The sequence below is a fragment of the Strigops habroptila genome, chromosome 1 (assembly GCF_004027225.2).
Source record: "Strigops habroptila isolate Jane chromosome 1, bStrHab1.2.pri, whole genome shotgun sequence".
Taxonomy (NCBI): domain Eukaryota; kingdom Metazoa; phylum Chordata; class Aves; order Psittaciformes; family Psittacidae; genus Strigops; species Strigops habroptila.
Genome location: NC_044277.2, coordinates 101,831,521 through 101,854,383, shown reverse-complemented (window position 1 = coordinate 101,854,383; position 22,863 = coordinate 101,831,521). Strand labels below are relative to the sequence as shown.

Genomic DNA, 22,863 nt, shown 5'->3' with positions numbered 1-22,863 from the left:
TTTTATTGGGAGATACAAAAGAAATTTTACATATTCTTTTTTTCTGAAGTCAGGATTCAGAGGGATTTTTTAAACAAGGTACAGATTTTCTACGGGAACACCTACCCCATAATTTTTTTGAATCTTTTGTACTGAAAATTGATGTTCATGGTATTCTGATGAAATGCTAAGATAATAATTTTTAAAAGTATATATACTCTTCTGGAAGCTGTGTTGCATGCAGCATTTGTGTTGCAGGAAGCATTAAACTATTTTACCTCTGCAGGTTCTGTGCTAAAAGAAGTTAGGGCAAAATGTAGTACCCAAAAATCCTGTCATCCCACATGTTCTGGGAAAGTTAAATTCAAGCAGCAGAGAAAGACTATCCTATCCACAACAGTTAAAAAGAAATATGAAGAACCCCCAGCATTAATATCACCAAATAAAATCACTACTTAGTCTTTACAGTTGTTTTCTGTAACCTTGGAAGAGCATTTTGCAAGGGGTAAGTTGTCGCTTGTTGCAATCTTTAACCCCTGCTCTGGCTGCACCTTTGCACAGATACGACTATCAGCAACTCATTTTTACAGGCAAGGAAAATCACGGAAGCTCAGTACTGACTTCTGTCAGCTGCAAATACTAGCAATAGTTCATTAGAGTAAAGATGAGTATTTTGGAGGATACAGACTCCAGCCTGACATTTTCATCTCTTTTGTGACCTGCAGAACTTCCTGGCAACGTAACATATAACTGGCACAGAAAATAAGAACAGGCAGAATGAAAAAAGGGTTGAAAAAGCACCCCAGGAAAACGCTGTGGGGAGAACTTAGAGCAGCCTTCCAGTACCTGAAGGAGCCTACAAGAAAGCTGGAGAGGGCCTTTTTACAAGGGCATGTAGTGATAGGACAGGGGGAATGGCTTTAAATTGACAGAGGAGAGATTTAGATTAGACATTAGGAAGAAGTTCTTCCTTGTGAGGGCGGCGAGACACTGGCACAGGTTGCCCAGAGAAGCTGTGGCTGCCCCATCCCTGGCAGTGTTCAAGGCCAGGCTGGATAGGGCTTTGAGCAACCTGCTCTAGTGGAAGGTGTCCCTGCCCATGGCAGGGGGTTGGAGCTGGATGAGCTTTAAGGTCCCTTCCAACCCAAATCATTCTGTGATTCTATGCTGTAGCTATCAGCCTAACGTGCAACGGTCTGCTACCTAACATGTTCAAGATGTAAAACCACATCTTGATTGTTACACAATCTTCTGGCAGAACTCTTTGCCACTGGCCATATGTTCCCATCTTCTCTTGTGAGAAAATTAACACAATAAAAGGGTGGGGGAACAGGACGGGGGAGGGGGGATTAACTATAGCTCAGACATACAACACTGTACGACAAATGAGCATAAAACCACTAGTGTTTGCCAGCCTGATTCTGTTTTTGACTTCACCCTTATCCAAACAGTTTTTCTGGATATGTCACTGGGCAATTAAAAAAAGTTCATGGATTAATAGGATGTTATTTACTGAAACACTTAGTAACTTGGGTACGGTGTCTCAAGAACCAGCATGTGAAATCCTTAACAAGAGAATGCTGGAAAAGAGGAGCATCTCTTTCAAATGTACTCGACTTCCATTTTCCTATGTGACTTAATGATTTTGAGGGGGTTTTGACACTTAGTATGACTTTGCTGAAAGTGGGATTTTGTTTATTCTCGAGAATTTTAAAAGCTGTGCATGCATAGCAGAATAAGTACCTTCAAGAGGTCATTATGCTAAACTGAAAAATGGTTTAGATGAGTATGTGAGAGCTTGACAAAACTGTATTATTTTGTAAAGTGAGTAACCCATAGCTACGGTATCTTCCTATCTTCAGGAAAAAACACAGCCAAGTGAGAGCAGAATGAAGCACTGCCCTTAAACTAAAACCACTACAAACATAATGGAAGGGAAAGCTTTTTGCAGAAGAATCATATCTAAGTGAATAAAGAACTGTTTAAGGAAGAAGGAAACATCGGACGAACAAGCATTTTATTATTCCTTTGTGTATCTAGATTAACATTTTAAGCAGGTACAGCTACGCAGGGGTAGGTTACAGAGAAGATGGAGTGAGACTCCATCTCACTAGAACAGTAGTAGAAGAGGTGACAGGTCCAAGTTGCAGCAGGATAAATTCCTCTTAAGTATTAGGAATTACAGAACAGAAGGCGGCCCCAGACAGGCTGCGAAATCTCCATCCTTGAAGATACTAAAAATATGACTGGAGAACCCTCAGAGCATCTTCAGCCCTGCAGATATCCCTTCCGACCTGAATTACAGTATCGTGGTATGAGCCTGGCCACCCCCCATCACGATAACAAATCCTTTTACCTACAGATGAGTAACATATTTACACGTAGTTTATGCTCCTGTATACACATGTAACAGCTAACTTTCGGTTATTTGAAGACTCATACACGACTATTTACAATGGCTGAAATACCACTGATGGGTTAAAAAAAAAATACTACTTAAAAAAAAATCCTTTCTAACATTAGTCTGCCAGTCTTGTATGAACAACAAGCCTTTTCTTTTAAATTCTCTTATGTAGCAGAAAATTAAAGCTTAGTATTTTTATCTTGAAACACTATACTGCCAAACAAGAAAACCTAAAAAGAGCTTGTGTGACATCTGAAAGGTGATTTTTTTTTTTAAACTGACATTTACATCACGCTGAATTCTTTAAAAGCTTTCATCCATCTTTCCTCTGGTTTTATGTTAGAAACCTTATTCTCCTTTTTCTCAGTTTTCTCTTTACCCCCACAATATCATTCTATCTTCTTTTCTAGGTCCTTACTATTTAGGCATCCTCATTCCCTTAAATTACTTCCTGAGACATTAATAATAGAGGTATAGAGCAAGCAATGCCATAGCCTGCTAGTAGAAATAAAATACCACCTTGTTAATCATGGATCACAGAAAAAGGGTGAAAAACGTCAGCATCTCACAAATTGCTAAAAGCCTTCTAAACACTTATTAAGTTACAGACTTTCACCATGTGTCAAGCTCCAGCAGCGAGCTAAATTTTATCCCTAGTATCGCAAACTAGCACCATTAAAATCATACTACTGAGCATAAAGCTGAGCTTACAGAATTATTTAATCTGGTCCTAAAGTAGAATTTCAGAACAAAATTTTAAAGTTGGCTGCAAATTCAACCCTCCCAACCCAAAACACACAGCACGTACCTGCATTAAAATGCCTCCCCTCAAACCAGAGCTTAGCCTCACACAAACAAAGTCCTGTACAGATGCCAAACCGTGCATACCGGTGGGATGAGACAAGATTCTATAATACTACAGCTTGAAGTTCACTAGAGGAGGAAGATGGATACTAGGAAGATGGAAGCCTACCACCACAGTATTGGCCAGACCCCCCCATCCCTGGCATGGCCCTGCAGCTCTGCAAAGGCTTCTCTATCGCCATTGCCATTCTCTGCACTGATGAGAGCAACCTGAAGCCAAAACCCAAAGCACTGAAAAACTCAAATAAAATCTACCAAAAAAAAAAAAAAAAAAAAAAAAAAAAAAAAAATCAACAGCCTTCATATTTTACAGAGCTACGAAAATTTAATTTTGATGAGGGCAGCAAATTTATGCTTCCTGAGTGCAGAAAGAAAAGTATATCAATTCTTCCAATGGGATGCAGACTTTGGACTTTGTTTTTTTCCCTTAGCAGTATCCTGGACTATTAATAAGTACAGGTGATGAATCCAGTCAGAATCCACTCAAAATACTCATGTATGTGTGATGTCTCCCCTTTCTTCCACCACAGCATCTCATCCTTCTATAGCCAACATTAGCTATCATCCCAGATGAATCCCCTTCCCCTTCCATAACTGAGTATTGATTTCCCTTTGTTGCTGTAGACTTCAGAAGAGCAGGGAGTGAAGTTTCTTACAAAGACTTTTTAAAAGTAATTAAGCAAAGGATCACAATATTGCAAGTATACTTATTTAATTAAGAAATGGAAAATTCAAACAGATTTTGTGGAACTGCTGAATGGTAAGCATATAAAAATGTTGGCGGTACTCACTCAGGAAGCCAGCTGACAAAATCCATCAGGGAAGGAATTAGATGAGATGATATTTTATCAAATTCAGTTGCAGCTATTTGCAATGGGAGATTTGTTAACATCCTATAGAAACTGTGAAACCCATCAGAAAGGCCCCTGGAATAACGCAGCCTTTCCATAACCCTCTATATTGTTCTCCTGGCTGTGTAACAGACAAGAAGTTTCTCTACAGTTGCAAAACAACAAGCCCCTGCTAATGCTGAGATCAGGTTTGCCTCTGTGGAGTAAAGCAGTATGATTTCAGTATGGCGTAAACTTCCACAGACCACCGTTTAAATAAACTGCCTGGAGCTTATCAATGAGCAAACTATGCAAATCTTGGCTGCAACAGGGAAAGTTTTAAAATCTTTTCAGTTTTTACTAAATTACTGATTAAATTCACCAGGTATTTTGTTTGGAAACTGCAGCATAGGACGCACTTCTAGCGGGCTGAAGCATCACATTACCTAATGCTGCTCAGAACTGTGGGTTTCAAAATTGGAGAGCCCATTTTAACAACCACCCCCAACACTGCTAAACTTAGAGAAGCAGAACACCACCAACAACCACTGAGATTTTTTTTGCCAAGTTCTCCCTCTTCTTCTTCTCCTCTGAAGAGAAGCTACAGATAAATGGTGGCACTCTGCAAGTCCGTATCCCTGGTTACATTTCAGTGCGGCAAATACAGCATGCAGAGCTGATGACAAAATTGTCAAATCAGGATTTTGAACTCCATTCCACCTGTCTCTGCTTGCAGCCAAGCATGGAGGTCAATGAAAAACCATGCACACTTCCTTCACTGTTAATCAAGTGTCCAGGACAGAATTCATGTCATCCTAAAGCAGGTAACTACAGAAGTACAATCAACTGCATCCTACAACCCTGTGCTTCCTCCACCAATTATAAAAGTAAAACCACATTATTTACACGCACACATGACAAAGCCACATGTTAATTTTTATTGAGCAAAGATTTTTTTATCACCCCCCCCACACACACACACACCCCCAAAAATCAAAAAATATTCAAGCACATTGAACAAAATGGAAAACCTTGACCTCTAACTTTATCAGCTAAAGTTCCTGACCACCCAGTATGGCATAGCAGCATTTCCATTTTTCAGACATGAAAACATATCCAGCATTGCTAGCAACAGCTCGAGCACTTGACTGAGAAAGTTCTACTAGATATTTAAGTGCTGCATTATTTAGGATTTCTCCAAGCAAGGCAAATGACTGTACTTAACATACTAGTGATGGCAGAAAATGTTGTTCCTAAGAAAAATTACCAAACTAACAGCAAAGATGGGCTAGCACACCATTTCTTTCAGTCATGCATCCTCAGCTGAGGGCAACAGAACATCTGGCTCAGTTTTGCCTCAAAAAGGACCAAAGTGCTGAAACTCATACACAGGTAGTATCTGTGCATAACCACAGCAAGAAAAACAGACAGCAGGGAAGGGAGTTCAGGATGGGCAATGAGTGCCAGGGCTGTGGGCACCTCCCAGCACCTCCTGGCTCCATACAGGGCAAGAATAATTACATGTGGTCCTCCCAGTAATCAAGAAAAGTGGCATATTTGGCAACTTCGACCAAGAGGCGGGTCATGGTTTAGAAGCACACTGGTATTATTTCCTATGACTGTTCCAAGGGCTGCATTAAACCTCCGAGAAGTTATATGAATAGATGTGATGTTTTCCAGAGGGAAGAGTGTTAGTGGTCTGTTTTACCCAAACGTGGCCAAAGAAGTATCTTCAGGTTAAGCATCGAGTCTTCCGTTCTGTTGACATGTTCTCATTTTTTTCTAGAAGAATTAAAAAGCAACTTCCCTAGTAAATACTTGATGCTCCCCTTCACTAGAACACAAATGAAGAATGTAACATGTTCATATTCAACTCTCTTGCTCAATATATTTTTACTATTATTCAACAAGCAAGACAACTGTTTACAGAGAAGTTAACCCACGCAGACTTTGCAAAGAAAACACAAGAATTTATAGGTGGTTTGCCACTTAGTGAACTTGACAAAAAGTGTTTCTGAATACTGGGTACAAACAGTAACCTTATTAGGAAAATATTCAATGTTTATTTTGTTAGAGCATAACACCAGCAAGCCTCAAGAAATGTTTGGTTGTTTTGTACGAAGAAATAGAAAGCAAAACCAAAACTGCTTTCAAAGACATCTGCCTATCGGACTTGGTAGTTGTTTCCACAACTGCAACATTTTATCAGCTATTTAACTGAAAATACAGGATACAGACTTCCAGATAATCCCAGTCGCTGTGCACATATGGTCTTAATTAAAGCAAGAAAGCCTGTTTACTCCTGTTACTCCTTGTAACAGCCAGCTAGCTGACTATACCTAATCAGCTATTAAGAAGTTGAGAGCTGTGAACCTGTTTTCCAGTCAGAATTTTGAGGAATTCAAAACTGTGTCATTATTATCCAAAACAGAAATCGTTATTGACTTTATTAGTAGAAGAGAAGACAAAGCCATTTATTACTTGAAAGCTATCATACAAAGTCCACCTGCAGTGGGACTTCAGAAATCATCTTCACAAAATATTCACAGAGATTTGCCTTTATTTAAATAAAATAGTTTTAAAACACGTTGACTCCAACTGGTGATTTAAAGTGGCCAACAGAAACATTTTACTTCAACCTTGGACCATTAGCAAAAGAAAAACATCAAGCATTCTCATATGTAGGTGCATTACTATCTGTTGAAAAAAGAATTAATTTTTACCTATGGACTTCTAAAATTATTTGAAGTGAATTCTAACATCCCCCCATCCACAGCATTAAGGATAAACAAAGCCTAAACTAAAGAGATATTAACCTCAACCTGTTGAATTTAGAAGTATCTCAGCATACTCTGCAATGAGTCGGCCCAGCCATATCAAACTCTTATCTTTCTTTAGTACCCATTGAAGACATTTCCAAAACAAAACCAGTGTAATTTCTATGTTTTAGTACAAACACCACGCTGACAAATGCATATCCTTGTACGCTAACATCCCACTTTCTCGAGGTGTTGGAGTGTTTTGTACAGACTAAGTGCCAGGCTACCTTGCTAAAAATTGTACTGCTGTGTTCTTCTGGTCATCATCAAACAGCTGCTTTCTGACATTTTCATTATTAGTTTCCTTTTCACAGCTTAAATCCCTGCTAATATTACTGGAATTTTTTGTTTGTTTGGGTTCATTTTGTTTCTCTGTGTGTGTTGGTTTTTGGTGTCCTTGGATTTAGGAGCACAAGAGAATTAGTTTTTACATTGGAAAGCCCCAATAAATATTTTTAGATACACAATTTATGAAGATTGCAAGTGTTACTTGAACAGTTTGGTGAAGGAAATAATTCTGGGTTGTGGGGGGAAGAATCAGAACCATCTGGTGCAACAGGAATTCACCACTGCGGAAATTCTACTTGAAATGAACTACAATAGCACAAGGTCAACATGAAGTTTTGCACTTCAGGGCTTAATCTAGAATATTACACACCGCAATGAAATGGTAGAGCTTCATTCTTTCTATTTAGGACGCTTCCTGAAAGGACACCTCGAACAAAAATTGCAAAGCGAAACCTCCTCCTGATCTCATCTTTTTTTGAGATGTGGTATTGTAGCTCCCAAGTGCTGCTCTGCATCTTATGCACATGCTCGTGGATCTAGGGGCACCTGGTCCTTAGTGATCTGTCAGATTTGCTTCTTGCAGCTGAGGTAGGTTTTGTCTGAAAGCTCATTCTTCTCCTTCTAACAATATTACAGGTTTATACATGAGATAGTAACAGTATTAGTTATTATTAAGGCAAACAACTATTTGATTTAAAGGTATTAAGAAACCATCACTATCAAAACAACTGAGGTAGTGACATTTTTAAAAACACTGCTCTCAGAGCTCATTTGCCTGCCAGAACGATGCTGAACAGGTGATTTATAATAAAGTGCAGCGTAACAGTACAAGTAAATACTGGAATGAGACCTGAACAGATGGCTGTTTCAAACTGCCAAGTTTGATTTCCAGTTTTGTTCAAATTTTTATCCCTTTTCTCGTCATGACATGTTTAAAAAAGAAAATGTGGCGGCAACTGTAGGGTAACATGTGGGTACAAACAAGTCTGAAAGACTTAAAGGGGGAACCCTCACCCCCCACACCCCCCCCCCCAACTATCATAATACAGTGAATGCTCTTTGTAGTGATACTAATTAGTGTGCCTAAGTTATCAGCATCCTTTCCAATACAGACAGAAAGAATTTGCTGGAGTGTTCCAAATTTCATGTGAGGCAGGAAAAAAGGCATTTGAATTTCAGGGCTCAGTTTGTATTAAACTGCCCATGATAATCTGGAGCCAGAAATATTCAAGTATTCAAACCACTCTAAAACTAAGGAGGACATCTCCTGGAGTTCTTTTAGGTTTCGCTTTCATTCTCCATTAAACTTCACCCTACCTGCTTCCTTGACATCATTAGTATCAACACAAGAGGGAATCTTCTAGAAAGACATGAGATTTTGAAATGTGAGGAAGAACGAGTCCCAGAACTATGTACTCCCAATAAACCTGATTAAACAAATCCACTTAAAATCTCATTCCTTTGTGGATAAGCACAGATCTCTACACAGATGCAAATTGTTTTACAGTTATGTTGCAAACCCCTCCTTCTGGGACTTTTCAATTTATGTCAATGTGTAATTAGCAAGTGAATTGCACTGTAGATTGCATTCAGTACTCTGTTCCTTTTCTTTCTTTAATTCTCTAATGTTCTCCCCCCCCCGCACTTCCAAAACTCTCAAATCATTTTCAGTTTACTGATTATCAACAACATCAGCTTAATATCACAGAAAGTCATGAGAATTGGCAGCTAGCCAACACATGACTTGGCAGCGGGAATCATCTTCCAGCACACATAACCCATCACAAGAGAACTGTTGGTGAGAGTTCAGAATCAATGTAGTACAGATACTTGCCATGTTCAGTTGGTCACTAAAGGCATTTTCCCCTTTCTTCCCCTACTGACTAATGACACACAGCTCATATACTGAAATACAATTAGTACCTTTATAATATTACTTTTCGGTACTGCCAAAAAATTACTTTTAATATAATAAATGCAAATTGCTGTCAGTTAATCTTGTTTAGGAATTCCCATATAACCTTTTTTGGCAACCGTACCTTCAAGGATTATGCAGGTCACCCATACGCTGCGTGAGCAAATGCTTCTTTTTACTCAAATGGGATACTCACAAATGGGATATTGACCAGAGAAGCTGTGGCTGCCCCATCCCTGGCAGTGTCCAAGGCCAGGTTGGATGGCACTTGGAGCAACCGGCTCTAGTGGAAGGTGCCCCTGCCCATGGCAGGTGGTTGGAACCACATGATCTTTAAGGTCCTTCCAACTCAAACCATTCTACGATCCTATGCTTCTGCCTTTAATTCTGAAGCCATGCTGTACTGTTGAAAGAGCCTTGGCGTACTTAACTATTGTATTGGTTATTTTTCATACACCTCTTCCCTTTAAATACAGTACAACATTCAAGGTTTTTAACCAATTGCTATGAAGAAGTGCATGTCAGCTTTAAGACTCAAAGCTGCTACACAGTGACAGTAATCCTGCATCAGATACAAGATGAAGACCTTTATTCCTCCTAGATTTTAACATGGAGTTAAGAGACATACAGAATGTCTCTCCTTATAGGATAGCTCCTACACTGTTTTAGCCAACGTGCCAGGGGCTGATCCGTCCACGCAGTGTAGTCCAGGGCTCCTCATCACTGCACCATCTCATCCTGCAAACATCTACTATAGCTTTGCATACCAGAATTGCCCCTGGATACAGCCACCGGTGGCAAACACCTCTGAATCCTCTAAACTTCAGCATTGTCAGAGCACAAAGAGGCAGCCGTTGCAATCCAGAAACTTATGATGGGGAGAAAAAAAAGGTAAAATATAGCAAGGGAGAGAATAAAAAAGTCAAAGCTTTAATCCAAAAATCCCAGTAAAATACATGCTTACGTCTTTCCTGAAATGCCTTGCTTCATCAAATTGTTATTGTAGATTTCTAACCAATTTGTTTTAGTTCACAAGCTTGTATTTTTGAATTTGTAAGGCTTTTGTGAAGTTTCACCAAAATCTTTTACAATCTTAAAAGTTCCCTTCTCCCCAGATGTTAAACGTTAGATCTTTCGATGTGCTTAGCTGAAGCAAGTATAAATTACTAAGCATCTTTTACGAATGTGTCACTGTTGACCACACCTTTGCAGAATACTTCTACCTGAACTATCACTAGGAAAAAATTCTAGCTCCACAGTTCAAAGCAAACCTTAAGACTGCAGAACAACATCAGAACCTATGCCTACCAGATTGAACCTCACCAAAGCTTTCTAAACATTAGATCCCCAGTAACCACATGTATGTCCTTTCAGAGGCAACCAATGCAAGTATGCAAATATTCAGGCACGTACACACAAAACAGCTTCTGTGGCCAAAATCAAAGCAGCACTGCATGCAAATTGATAAGCATAAGCTCAGAATAACTTTGTACAAAATTCACACCCTTTAAAAAATTATCCTACTAATATTATTTCAAAGGAACATGTCTGAATTCTTCTACATGTGTCCACTGTAATAGCATCATTGTGGCAGAACTTCCTTCTGACACCTATGAAGATGGAAACTGATCCATCCACCCCAAAATGGTCTCTGAGCCTAGATGTGTTCATCCCCAAGTGCTGGAGACACATCTCTCCCTCTGATTCGCAGAAGCGAGGACAGGAGTGCTATACACCAAGGAGATGGCCAAGCTTTGCAAATCATCAAATAAACCAGAAACTTTTCCTGCTGATTACAGCAGGCAAGGAAACAGCCAAGATTAGTTTTACTGCTAATTCTGCTGGGAATCCTGGAGGACAACTCAGGAAGTAGCTGAGGGGGTGGGGGAGAGCACAGCATTGAATAAAAAAATCAATACATCGCTTTCTACCAACAAAATAAGGAGGTCCCGCAACAGTGGCAGAAAACAACTGACAGAACTGGCTTCTCAGTTACTCACCAGAGATGAATTGACTTTAAAAAAACCCATCAATATACAAACTGTAACTTCAGTCTGACATTCATGAAATATTTCCTACAAAACTGTCCTGAGTTTTCATAAATAGCTTTTAAAGTTACATACACATTAGTTCTGACAGATCAGGCATCCTTCATTTGGTGTTGCTCTTCTGCACAAAATATATCCTCTAGTACCCTATTTGCTCCTGTCTGTCATGCTTTAAATATACTAATAAGCATTCAAAGAGAGAAATGGCTCTTCCTTGCAAAAATAAATGAGGAAAAAAATCTCATTGAAAAACCCTTGACATCCTCAGAATCCAGGTCTACCATATATTTCTTCAGATTTAACTCACAATAAATTTTCTAGATAACAGAAGTCTAGTAGCTAGTACAGCAAATTACTTCCAATAATGGAATTTTCTTTTTTCACAAATCATACTTTATTATCTCGTACACAGAAAACAAGATGTGGCACTGTTATGCAAGTGATCACTTTGATAACACACTGAATAAAGCCTACAAACTTTATGTAAGCCCAACACCACACACTGAACTTTCTCTGCTCATTTGTCTAAAGCTGGAATTTTGCTGCTAATATCTGTGTTATACAGTAGTAACTGGTATGGAAAGGACTGGTCTCTATAGGACTCACTTCGATTTTTTTGTCTTAATGAAAACAATCTAGAAAGACAAAAAAGGCCAAAACTATACCACAGTAGACCAAATGGAATATATTTTTACTCTGATCTATTTAGATGCTACTTATGCTTCCCTCATTTGTCACATCTATGTCCGTTTTATGCCTTAATCTCTCCAAGCAAACATTAAGTGAGCTCCTGTCCAACTCTAGCAAAAGTAGAATTTATAGAAGACGAACATTTCCAATATGAAGCTCTTAAAGTCTCTGGCTATATTAGAACACAAAAGGCATCCTTCCTCTGGGCCTGCCCACCGCTCCTCACAAGTGGCTCTGGAAGTTCAGCACAGCATTTAAACCCATTGATACCATATCATCCTATTTGAACCTCCTGTCTAGGAAGATGAGCACTAATAATACAGCTTGTATCAATATCCTTCAATAGAATAGACACATGAAAACTTAGAAGATGCTGCTGAGAGTTTTTGTGAGATTTTCCAGCCGGTCTCCACTGTCAAAAGGAGTCAAATGGTATATAATCCTCAGGCGCAATCCAGATGTGGTCTTTAAACATCTAAACAGGCTTGCTCATTAGTTCTATCAGCCGTTCTCCAATTTCAGCTTGGAAGATTCCTCCCCTTTCTGGATATACTTATGAACTGGGATAAGGGAATACACACAACCACCCAAGTGGGTGGGCAGAGACACATCGACTTCATTTTGAGTGAACCCATTGCCCAGGAGTGTTATGAGGATGGATGGGGTCAGAGTGGTTGGGAGCACAGAGTAAACACTGAAGCTATTCCCTGTCCCACTATCAGTCCAAAAATGAGCTCAGCAGCCCTCAAAAGCCAGGACTTCATTATCGCCAGCTCTGTCCTGGAAATAGGCTGGAGCACTTTGGCAGCTCTCTTCTCCTTCCTAGTCCTACACACATCTACATGCCCCACTTCTCTTCCAGCAACAAAAATTCTCCTGGCAGGGAGGAGAAGGAGGGATTAGTCACATCTTACCCTACTGATCCACACAGTGGGTAAAACCTAAGGAACCATAGAATGGTTTGGGTTGGAAGGGACCTTAAAGATCACCTGGTTCCAACCCCCCTGCCACAGGCAGGGACACCTTCCACTAGAGCAGGTTGCTCCAAGCCCTGTCCAACCTGGCCTTGAACACTGCCAGGGATGGGGCAGCCACAGACTCTCTGGGCAACCTGTGCCAGGGTCTCACCACCCTCACAGGGAAGAAATGTAAGAACGTAGATAATGGAAGAATGGAGAGAGTTAGACCTACCTCTGCTTTTCCTACTTTTTAAAAAGGAAAATGTTAGAGCTTGTGGACAGAAACACTTCAAATCTAACTCTAAGTAATCCAGCTGAAATTCTCCATTGGTTAGGGTTCAGTAATGGACAAATTCACTCCCCAAGTTAACATTTCTATGTCCACGAGTGCCTGAAACAGCATTTTTAATGGAAAATGTAACACTGAGCACCAACCATAGTGGTCACGATAAACAACTCTTCCAGCTCAAAATTTAGCAGAAAACAAAAGCACACTTGCTCACATTTAAGATTCAACATATATATAAAATTCGCAACTATTTTTGTGTTCAAATGATTACTTTTATGAAAGAGTAAAACTCATCAATTAAGCATTCTGTGACAGAAAAAAAAGCTTCCCACAGTTAAACCAATCTACCAGGCAAACAGGAACAATGTCTTCCTCCAACACTGACCAAATCAGTGAGTTTCATTTCTCCTAGCTGTCACTTTCTCAGCATTTCACTTCATATCACTTTAAAGAAACAAATATGGAGCCATTATCCGGAGGCTTACTTGTCATGTTCAGATTAAATTCTGAAAACTGGAGTGTAGCATCGATCACACCGCATTTTACCGATTATGTCAAAAATGCTATTTGCATTCCTGAACACTGAATTGACAAAATGTAGGTCAACTTTGGTTTCTTAAAGGCATGTTAAAACTTCTGAACACTTTAGTTAGATCACTGCATTGAAACAAGCATGAATTTAAGATGATGCTTGCTATGAAGAAATGATAACGCTGCAGCTTACAGACAAGGACTGAATATTAGCTATTCATGTAAATTATCATTCACATTACTGCCAGTACACTTCAGCTTGTTAACTGCTACCCTAAATCAAATCTTGGGTTACTACAGGTTACTACAGCCTCCCTGGAACATAAAACCTACTGTATGGTTACTCTGGTTTCACATAACAACTATGTCATTAGTTAATGATTTAAAATTTTACCCTCTGCAAGCAATTCACATTCCAAGGTAGTGCTGGAGTGGTTTCCACATCCTTTTTTTGTTTTTAATGCTACTTTAAAGTTACAATTCTGACATAAATATTATAAAAATTTGTTGAAACAGTGTCTCAGGAACATTTAAATATGTTACAATGTTTGAGTACTTTGAATCCTGCTGATGTAATGGCAAAAAAGAATATTAAAAACTTTTCCATATATTTTCAAAATGCTTTTCATTTATGACACAATTAAATACACTTATTTGGGCCTTTAACTTGAGATCTTAAGAACTTTTTGTTTTAAATGATAATGACAAGTGGTCTCAGTGCTGTTTTTTCTGAAGTTATTTGAAAGAAAGGAGGGCAAAAAGGTTTACTTTTTTGTGCAAACATCCTCAGGGAATTACACTGTTCATAAAAAAATTTATAATGGTTTATGTTTCACTGAAGCCTTTTTCAAATAATTTACTGCAGAAGAAAATACACTTCTGTAGGGACACTAAAGCATTCAGACACTCTAAATAATTGAAAATAGATGCTCAGCTGACAGACAAATGTTATGAAAGTCAGGAGAGATGTATCTGAAGATAGAAAACACAACACTACAGCCTGAAGGTGGTACTTGAAGAAGGGCTGGACTATTATTATGCTACTACTTAACTTGGCACATGGAAACAGCCAGGACTTGGCACATGGAAACAGCCAGGAATTTGCATTATTTGATTAAGATCAAATTAAATCATGTAGGTAAAAAAGGGAAATTCACTTCTTCAGACTGAATGCTATTGCCCATTCAGGATCACACCCTCTGCATTACACTCAGTGCAAGAACTTGTCAGCATTGCAGAGTTTTCTACAGGTTTAACCGTATGAATTATACATTAGTGGTCACTGTTCAATTAATTAATTAGTAATACATTCCTTATAAACAGTTGATTTTATCTGTAGAATTGATTATACAGAGATTTAGATGTTCAGTTTTAATTTGTAGTTTTTATGTTTATCTTAGTTGCTCATGTTTATCGCAGATATAACAAATCCCTTTTCACATACTTAAAGTCTCCGTTTTAATTTCAAGTCTTCTTAATGCTTCCAATTTCCAGAAGTGCCAAATGACCACAACATAAAATATTTCTGCAAAGAATTACTATTTTTCTTACTTAGAAAAATAACATGGAATTAAATCCTCCCTTAATTTAGTGCTTGAAGTATTTGAAATCACCTATATATCCCTTCCAATTGGGAGAAAGTAAGTTTCTATTTGCCAGAACTAATTTAATGACACAGATAGGGACCAAAACCCTCCAGGAGCGTGAACACCACAGGCACTTCAGGACAAACATTACAATAATAATAAAATATGATTGAGGCAACTTTCCACATTCAGCTTTCATTTTGACAGACAACTAAATACAGTGCACCACCATGTGGCAACATATTAGGGAATGGTTCATGTACCAAGATCTGGTTTTTTCCACCTTCAAAATTTTTTAGCATTTGTTTAAAAAAAATGTTAATAATTCCACCTTAGTATTAACAAGCTCCTCTTCAACAAGCTGTCACAGCTACACTTAAAGCTAATTTTTAATACATCTGGCTTAGCAAGAAAATATTTGGGCATTTTTATTTGTTTTACAAAAAAAACCCCCAAACCCCGCAACCACTCCATGACAGAGAACAGCTCTGCTTTTTGCCCGTAGTCCTCCCTTGCAGAAAGGAAATTGGGTATAAGCATATACTGCACACTGAGCTCCTTTTAAAAATAAATACATTTGGAAAAAACCAAAATAAGCTAAGTGCTGGACTCACAGCTGATTAAAAGCTTCAAAAAATCCTGGGGGCAAAAAAAGAAAAATCAAACACTTGAAGGTATACACATGCATTATTTAGCAGCTGCTCAGCTACTGTAAAACTGCTTCTCTCCGTCTTAGCAACAAGAAAAAAGTACTTTTTTCCACAAGAAACACCAACAGAAGAAGGTCCTAAAACCCCTAAGAAAACCCTGACTCCTGAAGCTACAACACGCCACATAGAGCACTGGAACACATTTTGGCAGCCAAATGCTAAACTCCGAGGAAAAAGGAGGTTTTCATGAAACTGGACAGTCTCTGCTCACACAGTACAGTGCTATTGCAACTCACTGTATTACAAGATTTCTGAAGATAGGCTCAGGTGACTCTTGTTAAATAAAGAGTTAATTCATTATACCTTAACATATCGGTTAGCCATTTGTACCAACACATTCAGTTCAACCTGAATGAGCAGTGAAGACTCACTTGAAACATCAGTCTCCCACTAGCAACCTATCTGTATTCACCATCTCAGCTTCGGGCTCTCTCGGAGCTCACCGGACTTCAAGGCTTTGCTGAAACTGTTAAGAAATCTAACAGAAAATTGGGTGACGCGATATGCAACCACGCAAGGAAGGCAGGTAGCGCAATGGGTTTTCACAAGCTCCGTACCTCGAGCAGTGGGAAAACCTGCAGTGGAAGAGGTAGGAGCAAGCAGCACTCTCCTTCCAGCGCCCAGAACAGACAGACCTGCAGTCCTCTCTGCAAAAGTTGCTCTGGCGTGGTTTGAGTCTCACCACAGAGCACATAGTCAATCCAAAGCATGTACTTTAACCACAATTAAAAAAACCCGACAAAAAACAACCCAGGAAAAAAAACATTAATCCAGCTCCTGTATTACAATCATGCTGAAGTTTTCTCCTCTTGAACTCCAGCTACCCTCCTTCGACTCAGCCCACCCTTGCAAACACACAGCCCCTGCTACACACTTAAGACCATCGTGATTCTCTGCCAAAGACAAACCAACAGCAAGAATACAATGCATATTATGCAAGTTACTGCATAGTTATGCAAGTTATATGCATATTTTCGCTATGCAGAGTAGCTCACCGCACTGAGGACTCTGAAGACACTTGTTTGATGTGGATTCTTACACTTAGTTTGAGCTGTCAGATTTTCCTCTACTTGTCTAAACTGGCCTTTTTACCCTAAAATTTCAACCAGCTGCTAACAATATTAATGAAGTTCTTCCATTCCACATAGCCCATTAAGACCACAACAACATCTGAGAACAGTATCATCTAAGTCTACTCCAAACCAGGTCTTAGGAGACATTGTAGGCAGAGCACCAGCACCTTATTTACTGCAGATACCCCATGCTCAGCATTGCCAAAACAGAGAAAAACATCAGAAATCTCAAGGCAAACAAGGCCTTGCCGTGAGACTATCACTTCACAAGTGATATGAATTAAAGAGAGTTATGCGAGCAGATCTACACTGAACAAAAAAATTTTTTTGTTCAAACACACCCCAACCTGACGGGTTTTTTTGTTGTTTTTTAAATTTACCTCCATACTACTGCAGTCAACAATGGGGGGATGAGAGGGTGGAAACGTCACATACAACCTTTCATTCGAAAGTAACAGGGAGCAACTTCTCCAATGTCAGAGGACCCCTCACTGTTTACAAGACAAGCCATTCAAAAATAGAAGCTTTCTGTATTCAGTTTTAGGGGGAGATATATCATTCCACCATTTTTAGAAGACCATGCAGAGGTCTATTACCACACCTACTAGGGACCTCCATTGCCACACTACTTCTCATTTCCATCCCTTCTACCCATTTCACCAGCACTGCCTGTAACAAAGCATAAACTTGACATCCAACTAACTTCCAAAATCTCTCACACAACTCCCCAGAACTTGAACCCTGCTGCTTACCCATACATTCCTCATTGCCCACTGCAAGGACACAACCACTCACAGCCCAAGGACCCCTCTGAGCTTCCAAGGGGAAACAAGGTTAAGTACAATCCAGTTCTAGACTTTGCAGAGAAGCAGCTCCTTTGGCCAGACTGGATTCATCTTATTTTGGAGTAAAACGCAACCCAAGTGTGATGCCTTACGCAAGCAACGACTACTTATCTACAGAGTAAATAGAGCCAGCTTTTAGAAGTAGCCCATGTTTCTTTCCAAGATCCTTTCACAAGTATTCTCCAACAACAAACCTGAAAGCTACACAGATTCTTCAATGTAAGGCAGAGAGAAATACAGGGAAGCAGAGAGAGGAATCACGAAACTCCTTTTTCCAAGAAATTCGGGGGGGGGGGGAGGGGGAAAGTGGGGGGGGAGGATGGGAAGGAAGGAGGGAATTAAAATTACAGCTGAGATTTCAAGATCTTCTAACACATCCAGCACAGGTATCCTTTCCCTGAAGCAGGGCACTAGCTGCAAAGCAACCACCTTACAAAGTTACCTCGCTGACCCTCAAAGAACAGGAGTATTTGACTTAAATAACGACTGCTGATTAAACTCCGTATTTAAACAGTGTAACAAGTTCCCAGCTGTATCCAGCAAAGAGTTTCAGAGACCTTCATGCAAATACCTTCATCCCACAGGAAAAAAAAAAAAACCAACCCAAACCTAACAAGCCCTTCTCTATTCCCAGCAGCCTAGAGAGGATTATATGGTCACTGAAGAATGCAAGTTGTTACTACGTGGATTTTTAAACTGCGATTTCCCGAAAAAGAGAGGGAAAAAAAAAGAAAAAAAAAGAGAAGGGGGAAAAAAAAAAAAAAGAACAAGCAAACCAGGAACCAACAAACACATGGAGAAAGAGAGAAGGCAGCTCACCTTTATCCTGAGTGCAGGACAGGATCTCCTCCTCTTTGGGGTTAGTCACCTGGGTGATAATGGACGGGTTGTCCATGGAAACAGAGTGAGATTCCACCTGGCTATTTCCCTCCCAGAGGCAGGCTCGTGTGTGTAGGGGGGGTTGGTTGTTTGTTTAAAAATCAATACGCAGATTTGTACTTAAAAATGAAAAACAAAAAACCCAACTCCTTCAGGAGCGAAGCCAAGCGGGAACGGGGGGGTTGAGGGGGGGGGCACCGCGCACAGGGGCCCCTCCGGTAGCGCAGCCCCCGCCGCTCCTCCAGGCGCCAATTCTTCACGGAGGAGGGGGGGGCGGTAAATCACCCCCCCCTTAAGAAAAAAAGAGCGATTAATCCGATTCTCCCTTCCGGGCAGCGCTCCCTCCGAGCCCCCGCCGCCGCCTCCCGAGGCGGGCAAGTGCCCCCGGCCCGCCGCGCCGCGCCTCCCCCCGCGGCGAGCCCCCGCCTCAGGCCGCCCCTCGCATCCACCTGAGCCGCCCCGCGGGGCCTCCCCCGAGCGCGTCCCCTGGCACAGCCCCCGATCCCTACATACCCCCCTCCGCCACCGCCCTCCTCCGCGCTTATCTCATCCCCGCGTCCCCCGGCCCCCCTCCCACCTCCCCCCCACCCCCTTCCCGCGGGCAGCGCTGCGGGCTCGGCGGAGCGACGCCGGGCCACCCCCCCCTCCTCCTCCTCCTCCTCCTCCTTCTCCTCCTCCTCCTCCTCCTCCTCCTCTTCCTCCTCCCCCCTCCCTTTCCCGGGTCACGGGCCGCCGCCGTGCGCCGGCGAGGAGGGAAGCGCGGTGCGAGGGGAGGAAGGGAGGGGAAAGGGGCCGAGCCGGGCCGCGCTCCCCGCGCTGCGCCACAGCCCGCCGCCGCCGTTCTCGCCGCCGCCGCGCTCGCAGCCTGCCAGCCCGCCCGGCGCGGCCCCGCGCCCCGCCCCGCCCCGCCCCCGCGCCGCGGGACGCTCCAACATGGAGGCGGGGAGCGGGCAGCGCCCGGGACCCGCGGCGCGGTAAACAAGGGGGCGGGGTCACGGCGGAGAGAGGGCGTGGCTACACCAGGGGGCGGGGCTACGAGGGCCGGTATCGGTATTGCGTGAGGAAGTCGAGGAGGGGGCGTGGCCACGGGGAGGGGCGGGGCCAGCGGTCACTTGAGGGGCCCTCGGGGCTGTGGGGCCCCGGGTAGGCGGGAAGGGGCTGGGGCGGCATTGCTGCTGGCGGGGCTGCCCCGTAGCTGCGGTAGGGCGGGTGGGCTGGTTTGCCTCGGGAGCGGGTGTAAAGCGAGGAGGAGATGTGGCCGCTGAGGAACAAAATGTTTTTACAGGTGGCCGTAAAGTGCTTTTCAGTGGCAAGTGTGTAACTAAGCAGTACCGAGGGCAGTCTTGGCAGCCTCTCTGAGAGCAAATACACTGTTGTGTTTTGGGTTTGGTTTTTTTTTTTTTCCTAGAGCATCTTAAAAGGCATGTCTGACTCTCCAGGAATTCCCGATGCTGCTGTTTGCTGGTGCATGAGGAGACGGGCTGTGGTGTGCATGCCCCGCTCCTCCCACCCTCCTCAAGTAGCTGCTCTCTAAGCCCGGTTCTTGGGCACGGTGGTGGGGAAGGTAGGTGGGGGAGCAAACCCAGAATAACAGCTCTTCTATGGGGCTGTCTGAGTGTAAAATCAAGAGAAAATCTTCAGAAAAGCATGGTAGTGCATTTAGTGTAAATAAAGAATTATAGCCTCCTTTCTTTCCTAGGAAGAAAAATATCTGATGTATGTACAGGTTTCTATTGCATCCTTGCTGCAAAAGGACAGAGATTTTAAATTCCATTAACTAATGGGAAAATCCTCGTGTGGCTGGTGTGTGACATGAATGCTAGTAATTCAGTTGGTTACAACTATGTCTTTTTTCCTTTTTTTTTCTTTGCTAAAAGAGAAAGCCAGTGCCTGTGTGCCTCTTGAAAATATATATATATGTAGTTCTGAACAGTTTTACTTAACAGTAGCAAAACCATGGTATTACAACTGCCAAGCTAGGCTGTGGAAATGACCACTGTGTTTAATTCCAGTGACAGCAAGCAGCTGTTCTTGTTGTTCCACCATAAAGGGAGACTATGGACCCAGCCTCGAGGAGTTTCTAACCTGTGGTAGCACCACATCTAGTTTCTGGGGAAAGTTACTTAAAGCTCTGGGGCCTTTTTTCACTCCCAGTGTATTCCTACAGTCAATGTGCTTAAACGTTTTGCTGAGAGTCTCCAAATCACTGCATTTGTTCCGTGTAGAAAAAGCCTTTCCAAATCTAGCTGTGTTTTCTCTCCCAAAACTAACACTCCCTAAGCAGCAGTACATGCAGAGATACCAGTATTGCAGGTTTCTGGGACTTGTATTTTAGGTTTGCCCATCCTACTCTTATGACAAACACTTGCACGGGGAATGAGTGCAATGCCACTGCTTGCATTGCATCCAATTGTGCAAGTTTCAACCTGCTATTTAGCTTTTGCTTCTCAAGACGGTAGTCTTGCAGTTGCAAACAGTCCCTTACAGGTTAGATCGGGCACTGATGAATAGGAGTTAGTACATGTTGGCTGATGGAATTAGTCCTGCTACCTGTAAAGGTTGCGAGCTCTTGCTTCTAAGCTATTATGATGCTTTATCACACTGCTAGTTATGTTGTAATCCAGCAAGTGTTTGATCTCTTACTCGCCCAGGCACTTCAGGTGTTTTTAATTATCTGAGGGTTAATTTGCATGGAAGCTTTTGCTGAAACAATAAATTCATACCTCTGTTATTATTTGGTGTGAGTTTCTGTATCAATATTTATATTTGGATAAAGCCAAAGTAGCTTCTTACTAGCATTAAGACAAAAGGGTTGCTTCAGAGCAAGTTCAAGAGTCATCCAGCACTAAAAGTGTTTTCTACTTCTTTGCAGAGAAAAGGCAATTAGTTATAACATGGTAGGAGAACATGTGCTCTGGTGACTGTTTTCTATGCAGGGATGAGGAGGTAAGGCACGTTTTGCAAGGCTTGACAAATACAGTGTTCACCTTGAGCCAATGCATTATGTTTTAAATGTTAGTAGTATTGTTTTTGCAACTTGTGTTGTAAAACTCCAGTCCAACAGTTAGCTGTTTATTCATCTTGCTAAGGAAATTGGTACTTCAGTTTAGAGGGGGAACTGCTATTTATGGCAATACATAAAGTGGAATTAGGGTGAGAGGACATGCCAGGAGAGGATCTCTCTCCCTGTGCTTCTCCCTTTGCTGCTGTCATGCAGGCTCCCTCACCCTTCCAGTGTAAAGTGGAGAACAGAAAGGCGGGAGACTGATAGCTCACTAGGAGCTGTAGAAAGTCCATGCTTCTGCAGGGCAGTGGAAAGGAGAGTGGAAATTTAGGAAGTTTGGCTGTACTTGTACTGGCAGCACTGCTGTAAGGTGGGAAACAAGTCCCTCCTGAGTGTGCGGGCCAGACTCTCCCACCCCCCACACTCACATTCATGCACTAGTTACGAGGTAGATGTAACAATTGAGAGCAATCCATGTTGTTTCCTTTCTGCTTGTACTTTAGAGGCACTGTGAATTGTGTACAGTATCTTCTGTCTATGTTTCTTTATATGATACATGAACTAAATCCTAAATAATCCCATGGAACAAGTGAATGGTTTCATCTCCATCTTACAGATAGGAGGTGGAGGCACAGAAAAAACAATACTTTGCAGGAAATTGCAGGACAAGCTAGTAGGATACCCAGATTTTCATCATGACTCGTGACATTTGTCCTTGCCGCTACAACATGTCCCCCTTTCAATGCCATAGGATGTTTTGTAATGGGGGGAAGAATGTTTTTTAGAAGAACTGTTCTACATTAAAAGGAAACATTTATTTTCATTGGTATCAGCCCAGTGAAGGCTTGACCCTGGGCCCACAATGGGAGTTTTATCCTTGACTTTAATGGAAAAACAATCAAGGTCTCATGATATGACATCCTAAAGGAAAATACTGCAGTTTGTATCAATAAGATGTCTCATAGTTAGTATAAGCCACTATATTCTTGCAATAAATGGTTTATTAGATTGATTAAATGTCTTCGCTTCAGCTGTTTATCAGGTTTGGCAGCTGTTTATTGCTTTTTATACTTAGAAGTAATGGAGATTATTCCTTAATTATCTCATTGCAGTTCATTCATTGTTTCATAAATAGTGCCATTACGATGGT

At 41.5% G+C, this 22,863-nt stretch overlaps 1 protein-coding gene across 8 annotated transcripts in view; it reads right to left on the bottom strand.

Moving 5' to 3' along the window:
* Nucleotides 1–19,568, bottom strand: part of CTDSPL (CTD small phosphatase like) — an 88,128-nt gene extending 68,560 nt beyond the window's left edge. For 4 of the 8 annotated variants that reach the window (XM_030509547.1, XM_030509582.1, XM_030509529.1 and 1 more), the window contains exon 1: nt 18,650–19,200. In XM_030509547.1, the coding sequence (XP_030365407.1) occupies nt 18,650–18,725 (76 nt within the window). In that variant the 5' untranslated portion in view covers nt 18,726–19,200. Of the gene's footprint in view, nt 1–17,737; nt 18,102–18,649 lie in introns of those variants that run through there. The other 4 variants (XM_030509556.1, XM_030509565.1, XM_030509589.1 and 1 more) reach the window with 3 other exon arrangements.
* Nucleotides 19,569–22,863: the final 3,295 nt, after the last annotated feature.